The sequence below is a fragment of the Oratosquilla oratoria genome, chromosome 23 (genome assembly GCF_046742065.1).
Source record: "Oratosquilla oratoria isolate Oo_2021 chromosome 23, ASM4674206v1, whole genome shotgun sequence".
Taxonomy (NCBI): domain Eukaryota; kingdom Metazoa; phylum Arthropoda; class Malacostraca; order Stomatopoda; family Squillidae; genus Oratosquilla; species Oratosquilla oratoria.
In genome coordinates this window covers 21,864,583-21,873,981 of record NC_134799.1, presented here as the reverse complement: position 1 = coordinate 21,873,981, position 9,399 = coordinate 21,864,583, and the positions used below count along the sequence as shown (strand labels likewise).

Here is a 9,399-nt window from a genome sequence, read left to right as displayed (position 1 = left end):
TATTAAGCCATCTATATTTGTGTAAGACAATTTTAATTTTTTGCTACTTCCATCGTGTTTTCTGTTTCCCTTCTGTTTTTCTCTGCTATAAACCAATTCCTCACTTTCATATCCATTACTCTCCAATAGAATTTCTTTTTGTCTGACTGTTTTTTTTCTCTTTTTTTCCCATAGCTTCTAGTCTTGTTTGTTTTCTCCTCTCTTTCCTCTTTATTCATCTTTTTATCCATACCTGTTTATACTGATCACTTTTTGCTAGTTTTCCTGTTTTTACAAAGATATTCTCTCCTGTCGTTTGTGACCAGAATTTAACATTGATTGGTCTGGTCTTATCTGTATTGTATTTCCCTATTCTATATATTTCTTCAATTTCTTTCCCTGTTTCTTGTTCATCCTCTTGAACTACTTCTAATATCTTGTTTGCCTTTTCCTTCTCTTTTACTCTTGTAGTCCTATTTGGATTATGCTTCACTTCCATCCCTAATATGATTATACATTTTTTTATCCACGAAGTTTCTTACTATATTCTCCTTCTCCCTCATCACTTTAGTAACTTTGTCCTTAGTTTGTTCTTTCATCTGTTGTTTCACTATATCTCTAAATTCAATTTTGTTGTTCTCTTGGACTTTTCTCCAACCCTGTACCTCTTTTGCTCTGGACTCTTTATTCTTCTTCTTTAATTCCTCATTCTCATCCTTTACTTCTCTTAACTATCTTTTTAATTCTTCTATTTCTTTATTTAGGCTTTGGTTTTTCTTTAGTTCTTCCAATTTACCAACTCTTTGTGTAATCCGTGTAAGTTGGCTGAACCTAACCTCCCACTGTTTGTTCATGTTCTCTTGTTTTCCTCTAGACTTGCTAACCGGGGGAGGTTGTCATACCATCCCTCATTAAATCCATGGAAATAATTATCTCCACTTTCTATTGTGTTGTTCTTATCTATATTTCGAATTTTAATGCCTTTACTGATATTTTCGACTTCACCTGCGTCGTCTGCAGCCATTTTGTTTACATTCCTTCTGACGTCCAGGGGAGCCTGTTCGTCTCCTTCGTTATTTTCTTTCATTTTCCTCAGTAATCACTCCCATTCTCCTTTTTCTTCACCTGCCCACTACACCACGAGGTTTCCCCTTCCCTATTGATACAACACAGGTACTCCCTCGTCATTCAAATCTACGAACATTTCGTTTTTTCCAGAGTTCCAATCGTCGCCGTCTCTCTGCCGATCGTGTTTGTGTGTACATAGAGGTATTCTCTGTCAGATCAACAATTGGCTAACACCCTCATTTCTCCGATTTTGCTAAAGTTTTGTTTATAGGTAGTTTTAGTCTAAATACACTTATGAAATTTTAAGGTCGATCGGAACAACTGTTCAGGAAATATGACTTCAGATATTTTGAGGTCATATGAGAGGTCACTAACATATGGTGACCAATAACTAGGGTAATAAAACTCATAGTTATAGAAATGTATGTATATTTGGGGCACATGAAGAATTGTCACCCCAGAATGCCCACATGAAGAATCGTCACCCCATGAGATCCCACCTGAAGAACTGTCACCCCATACGCCGAATATTAACAGTGGAATAAAGATTAGGTTACGTTATGTTAGGTTAGGTTAAGTTATTTTACGTTAGGTTAGATTAGGTTATGGTACGTCAGGTCAAGTTAGGTTAGGTTGAATGTAGGTTATGATTATTATCATGAACTTATACAAACGAAGAATCGTAAACCCAGGATGGCCCACATGAAGAATTGTCACCCTATAGAAGTCTGGGGTGACAATTATTCATGCAATCATATTTAAAATAAGAAAAAGACAAGGAATCCAAATATCAAGAGTTAGAACTTTAGGTTGAAAAAAAAAATCCACTTTAGCAAAAATTTGAGGCCGAGATTTGACCCCTGGGGTACCAAAATTTGAATATATATATATATATATATATATATATATATATATATATATATATATATATATATATATATATATTATATATATATGTATATATATATACATATATATGATGTAAGCGGAATAGGAAACACAGGAGTCTTAGTCTTGAGTTTATTCCTGACTAGTTTCGCAGGTATGCTTTTTCCTATTCCGCTTACATCAACCTGTCAGAATGTCTCAACATATATATATATATATATATATATTATATATATATATATATATATATATATATATATATATATATATATATGAGAAAAATAAAGGCATAAGCTTTGGCTATTAGAATCAGTAAAAAAAAAAGAGTTGCTTATATTAGTATTTGTGATTCAAAAGTACTTGTGCGTCGATGACGTCGGTTCTTCGGTTTCGGTCGCTCCTGGGTGGGCCCTTACATTCGTTTGTGGCACACTCTCCACTTCTCTAGCCTAATTCCCTACCTCCTAACCATTAATGCTAGCTTACCATAACCCCCTTTCCGGGTACTGTACACTCCACTCACACTCGCATTCACCCCACCACCCACGCACGGTCCTTGTTCGGCACTGCGCCACCCAAGCCAACGTGAGGCCATCCCCCCACATTAGGGTGGGAAGGGGGATACCAGCGCTCGTGCCCTTTGACCCCCTCTCCCCCCCCCAGAAAGAGGGGGAGGGGGTGCCAACCGTCCGTCCCCGTCCGCGCCATACACTCCCCCCCCCCTTGATCTAGAGATCAACCTACTCCTCGTCTTCTCCTTCCTCTACATCGTAGTCCTGTAGCCACCTTGGCGGGCGTCTTTCGCGCTGGGGTCTCTGAGACACCCCATCCTCTTCTGTTGTCGCCCCGTGGCCTTCCTCCTCATCTTCTCCTTCACTCACTACCTGCCGTATATCCAAGATATGTCGTGGCACTCCCTCAACAGAAACATTGTTCCGGGAGTTCACCTCCGTCACTGTCCCTCTCGTCCACTGTGACGTGCACTTCCTGTCCCTTGGTCTCACCCATACCTCCTCCCCCACCTGCACTGAGGCGGGGCCTTCTTCGGCATTAGCCGGCAGTTTCGGTCCCTGCAGCGGATGCCGCCAATCATATTTGAACACAGGCTTTTGCGGAACCGAGCGGTCGTCTTGGCCTGATCTGGGGGAGATATTATACCAGAAAACTGCCTCCGTCGGCGGTATTCGCGCCCTCTCAGCTATGGCCTTAATTGTACGATGGTGTCGTTCTACTATCCCATTTCCGCTCGGCCGGTACGCTGCCCGGAAGAAGCGTCTTGTGTTCCACTTGTCCAATGTACCTTTCAGTGCCTCCGACCGAAACGCCGTGCCGTTGTCCATCAGGACTTCATCCACTGGGCCCCGCTCCAAAAATACCTCGTTCATCACCCGCGCAATCTCTTCTCCAGTCTCCGCCTTCAGTTCTCGCCAAATGCCGAACCGCCCTGGGCCGCAGTCGACCATCGATAAGTATCTGGTGCCTTGACAGTGGGTTACGTCAATTACCAGCCGCCCCCAGTTCTCTTCCACGCAGAGCTCCCCCTCTGAATGCGGTCTGGGGGCTGGGTTTATGGACTGACAGCGGGCACACGCCCTCACCGCATGCCGCACTTCTTCCCTTGATATGTTCGGGTTAACCTTCCTTGCCAGGAACAATGACCTATCGACCCCTAGATGATGCGTTTCGTGTAACTCTTTCGCACGAAAGGACACAGCGGCGCACATCTCGAGCTTCTCTTCCTGTTCTTCCTTCGCTTTCAGCCAGCTCTTCTTTACTCTGGTAAGCGCGTCCGCTTTGTTCGCCTCCGAGGATACCTTCCTCACCCTTATCTTCATGCCGAACTCGTCGATTAACTCTCTCAGGATCCCGAGGCGGCGCTTCACCAGGATCTCTGCAGCTCCTTTCGTGCGTACTTACTTTTCAGCCGTCAGCACCGAGTTCATCCACCCCGCTACCGTGGCTGAGTCCGTCCTGATCTCGATCTCACGCAGCCCCCATTTCAGCGCCAAATTTGTTCCTTTTATGACCGCGTCCAACTCTGACACGTTAATATGGTGGTAGTCGTCCTTCTTCCGCTGCCACGCTCCATCTTCGACTATCACGTTCCCTATCTCCAAGACGGCGCCGGTTGCGATACTACTCGCGTCGCACCATACTACGCCATGGCTCTGCTGGGGCGCATTCCACTGTCCTCTCACAGGATCATCGTGCATCGTCCTCTGGACAACGTCGCGTATCATGGTTAGCGTGTCCTCATCAACCTTCTCTCCCCAATCTTTCGATCCCACCCTCCTCTTAATGTAGCTACATGCCGTACGAAGCCATCCGGCGATCGGGTAGTGGCCCACTAATTTGCCGCAAAGGGAGAAAAGTTCTCGCTTACACATTTCGTCCGTCACCTTCGAAATCTCGTTCCCTCGCCTGAACATCAGCGTTCCTGCCGCGTTCCTTTCCAGTCGCAGTCCCAACACTGCTCCTCCCTCCAACGGCTCCGGTTCCTTAGCTGTCAATCCGTACCGAGCCAAATGGTCCACCACGTTCGACGTTGATACTATGCCATCGTCCACCAGTATGTCGTCGAGGTACGAGTCAGTGCCCTTCTTCATCGCTTCAGTCTTCTCCAGTACCGTCTTCAGGATTCTCGTCATGATCCTCGGGGCCGAGCTGAGCCCAAAACCTAGTCTGGTCAAGCAGTAAATTCTCCCTTTGTATTTTACTAGCTGGTACTTCCATAGCTTCTTAGTCACGTGAATTTGCAAGTAAGCCGCCCGCAAGTCTACAACGGCGGACGCCTCCCTCCTTCGGCGCCACCTGCGTAGGGTCTCACTACATACATCTACAAAATCGTCGCCAGTATGACACTTCACGAACTGGTTCAGCTCTCGGAAGTCCAGCACCGGTCGTACCTTTCTCTTGGTTGGCTGCACCACTGCCATCAAGGGCAGGATTCCGCCCTCCACTGGTTCCTCCCAGGGACTCAAGATTCCCTCCTCGATCCATCGCTCCACTTCGAGGTCAAAGTCCTCCCTCACCCCCTCTTTGAGGGTCCGTGTGTAGCAGTCGACTTTGTTCTTCAAGACGGGCGAGCTTTCCTTCAGATACCACTCTACTTCCCACTTCCGGCCGTCAAATTCTGCCCGGAAGTCCTCGTCCTCAATCGTGCACGGCGTCGCCCTCTCCCCAGGGTCGAGCTTCGGGCCAGCACCGCCCTCCGCGGCTCCCATTGCCATTCCTACGTCCTCACCCGGCCTCGGTCGGTTCTTCATCCTCTCTTCCAATCCGTACGAGCCCACCGATGAACGTGACTTCTCCAAGCTGGGTAATTCCGTCCATTCCCAGCACCACGTCAATTCCCTCCATAATCGTTCTAATGACGAGCACTCTTAGTCGTATCGGGATACCCTCCACTATCATTTCAATTTCCTGGTCGCCATCGCATATCGTCTCTCTCCCGTCGACTGTCGTCAGGGCCACATCTCCCCTTCTGAACTCTTGAACTATATCGGTCCTCACAATCGTGGTTGAACAGCCAGAGTCTATCAGCGCCCTCGCGCGTCTCCCTCTCACCCAAATATCCACGATCGGCATACGACTGAACGGTGTCCTTACATGTCCTCGGCGGCCCCTCGCATAGTGGCCGCCGATGTCCCGTTTCCCTGACTGCAATTTCGGGCCATGTGCCCTGGCTGATTGCACGAGTAACAGATAAGCTCTACCTCCTTACAGTCCCTTGCCAGGTGACCCAGTCTCCGGCACTCGTAACAACGGACCCTCGACAGCCCGCGCCATCTGTTGTAGTCACCCCCGAGCTCACCCGTTCTCCCTTCTCGGTCAGTGGCCACTGTTCTCGCCCGCGCGCCCTCTCCCGCCGAGGGCACTCTCCTTTGTGTCTGTTCGTTGGCCACAGCCACCATCGGCCCTTCATCCTTAGCCTTAGTCAGGAGCCTGGCGCGGGCTATAAGTTTGCTCATGTCTGCCTTTGCTGCATTTTCCATTGCCTGCAGCCCAGTCGATATGTAATCCGGAAACCCATTCACGAAAGCCATTCTCACTACCATCTCCAGGGAGTTGCCTTCGAGATTTATCAGGCCTGCCAATCGCCTAATGTCATTTGCGAACACGTCAACCTGTTCTCCCGTCCACCGCATTCGCCGTAGTTTGCAGTACGCTTCAAAGGGACTCTCGCCAAAAACTTCCTGTAACCTCTCCTTCACCTTTTCCACTTGTGATCTTCGGTTGCCATCTCCATGTAGACGGATAAAGCCACGCCCTCTAAATTTAGCGCGATGTAACTCGCCACATCCTTTACTCCCGTTAGCCGCGCGACCAAGGCTGCCTTTGTTAGCCACACGGAGACATCTCCTGTCCCGTCAAACGGCCTTAAGGTGACACTATTCATCTTGAACGGTTCGTTTCCACTCTCAGGTGCGGACATTGACGGCCCGTTTCCACTTACGGGTGCAGTCATTTTTGCGGTGCCTAGATAGCTTGTGATTCAAAAGTACTTGTGCGTCGATGACGTCGGTTCTTCGGTTTCGGTCGCTCCTGGGTGGGCCCTTACATTCGTTTGTGGCACACTCTCCACTTCTCTAGCCTAATTCCCTACCTCCTAACCATTAATGCTAGCTTACCATATCCCCCTTTCCGGGTACTGTACACTCCACTCACACTCGCATTCACCCCACCACCCACGCACGGTCCTTGTTCGGCACTGCGCCACCCAAGCCAACGTGAGGCCATCCCCCCACATTAGGGTGGGAAGGGGGATACCAGCGCTCGTGCCCTTTGACCCCCTCTCCCCCCCCCCCCAGAAAGAGGGGGAGGGGGTGCCAACCGTCCGTCCCCGTCCGCGCCATACACACTCACGCTCACACCACAGTATTCTTCATATAATTAACACACAAGTGAGTGCCATATTTATTCACTGTCCATCAACTGTACATATTTTTCACAATTAAGCTCCTAATCGAATTACCTTTATTTTAATAATAATAAAAAAACTATAAGTCAACACCATGTATACAAAAGCATAGGCATATTACAACAAACATAAATTAGGTTTGCATAAAATTGTATTGGAAACACTTTTGGCATGTTCAATACTTTCATGAATTTTTTTCTGAAGAAAAATTTAGATAATTCAACTGCCTCCTCTTAGTCTAGGAGAACTCATGACAGATAATATATTATAACCTGGCACTGAACATGAATCTTTATTTGATAGAGACTGATATGCACTTGCTCCTGAAGACCCAGATGGATGTAAAAAGTTTACTGTATAATCATCAAATTCATCATAATATTCCTCCACAACTCCAATCCAGATTTAACTATCATAAATACAACTAACATACTCTCCTGGTTTGACACATTTAACGTTATAAACCTGTAATTGGGAAAGGTGATTTACTTGTTCTCCATAGAAATCCCGTTCCTGTGGTTGCTCCTGGGTCAGTCCTTAATCCTCCCTGAATACACACGGCACGGTTCCTATGCTAATTTTCCTACCGTCTAAATTCTAACACCTTCATTCACACAAGAGGATCTAATAAAATGGGATAGTAGAAATACAAGAGGACACGGAAAGAAAATAAAGAAAGACAGTTATAGAAGGGACCTGAAAACGAGCAGCTTTCCCCACAGAGTAATAGATCTCTGGAACAAGTTGGACGAAAAAGTGGTGTGTTCAAATACAATTCATGAATCTAAAAACAGTTTAGATAAAATGAAATATGAAGACAGGACATCACGAGCATAGCTCCCCTTCCCGTAGAATACAACTAGGTAAATACACACACACACACATGTCGGTCGAAGTGACAGCGAAGTTTAGAACTCCAGGAAACTTCAAGTTTCATCGATCTCAACTACGATGGAGTACCTTGGTTGTATTAGTAGGAAAGGGGAAAGCTCGTGGTGTAGTTGGAAGGTGAAGTAAAAAGAGAAAGGGAGGGATTACTGAGGAAAATGGAAGGAAATGAGGAAGGAGACGAACGGGCTTCCCCGGACGTCAGAAGAAATGTTAACAAGAGGGCTGCAGGCGAAGCAGCTGAAGTTGAAAATATCAGTAAAGGCACTAAGATCAGAAATATAGATAAGTAGATAAGAACAACACAATAGAAAGTGGAGATAATAATTTCGATGGATTTAATGAGGGAGGGTATGACAACCTCCCCCGATTAGCAAATCTAGAGGAAAAAACTAGAGAAAATGGTCGAACACTAGAAGGTTAGGTTCAGCCAACTTACACGGATTACGCAAAGAGTTGATAAACTGGAAGAACTAAAGAAGAAGAATCAAAATCTAACTAAAGTAATAGAACAATTAAAAAAAAACAGTTAAAAGAAGTAAAAGATGAGAATGAGGATTAAAAAAAGATAAAGAGAATAAAGAGTCCATAGCAAAAGAAGCACAGGCTTGGAAAAAATCCAAGAGAACAACAAAATAGTATTTAAATATATAGTGACACAACAGATGAAAGAACAACTTAAGGACACAGTTATTAAAGTGATGAGAGAGGAGAATATGGTAAGAGACTTAGCGGGCAAAAGAAATGTATAATTATATTAGGGATGGAAGAGAAGCATAATCCAAATAGGACTACAAGAGTAAAAGAGAAGGAAAAGGTAAACAAGATATTAGAAGTAGTTCAAGAGGAACAAGAAACAGGGAAAGAAATTGAAGAAATATATAGACTAGGGAAATACAATACAGATAAGACCAGACCAATTAAGGTTAAATTCAGGTCACAAACGACAGCAGAGAATATCTTGGCAAAAACAGGTAAACTAGCAAACAGTGATCAATACTAACCGGTATGGATAAAAAGAGAGATGAATAAAGAAGAGAGGAGAAAAAAAAAGACTAATAGCCAAGAAAAAAAAACGAGAAAAGAACAGACAAAGAGAAATTCTATTGGAGAGTAATGGATATGAAAGTGAGGAAATGGTTCATAGCAGAGAAAAACAGAAGGGAAACAGAAAACACGATGGAAGTAGAAGAAAATTAAAAGTGTCTTAAACAAATATAGATGGCTTAATAACAGGCTTGAATGAACTGAATGATTACCTGAAGGAAAAAGAACCGGACATAATGGGAATTGTAGAGACAAAATTGAAAAGTCCACTACCACCTAACAGTGTAGGACATGGTGCATATAATTACTGGATTAGAAACAGAGTGGTAAAACAAGGGAGTGGAATTATGTTCCTGACTAAGAAGGATATAAATGTGAGGAATGTCACATATGGAAAGAATAGTAGAGATGATTATGATGGAAGTAGAGGACAAGGATGGGAAGAGCAGGAAGTTTGTAGTAGATTATGTGCCTCCTAAAACGGCTTCATGGGAAGAGAGAGCACAAAAATGTGTTAGAAGACGCCAGGATAACGCTAAATAAAATAATGGAAGATGGAGGAAGAATAGTTATAATGGGTGACTTTAATTGTAAAGAAATCTGCTGGG

At 44.9% G+C, this 9,399-nt stretch overlaps 2 protein-coding genes across 2 annotated transcripts; both read right to left on the bottom strand.

The window, feature by feature from the left end:
- Positions 1-2,675: 2,675 nt before the first annotated feature.
- On the bottom strand, positions 2,676-3,770 carry LOC143037739 (uncharacterized). Its single transcript, XM_076206288.1, has one exon. It carries the CDS (start codon positions 3,768-3,770, stop codon positions 2,676-2,678), a length of 1,095 nt encoding a protein of 364 aa, XP_076062403.1.
- A 78-nt stretch (positions 3,771-3,848) lies between these two features.
- Positions 3,849-5,165, bottom strand: LOC143037738 (uncharacterized). Its single transcript, XM_076206286.1, has one exon. The coding sequence runs from the start codon at positions 5,163-5,165 to the stop codon at positions 3,849-3,851; it is 1,317 nt and encodes a 438-aa protein (XP_076062401.1).
- Between the last annotated feature and the right edge of the window lie 4,234 nt (positions 5,166-9,399).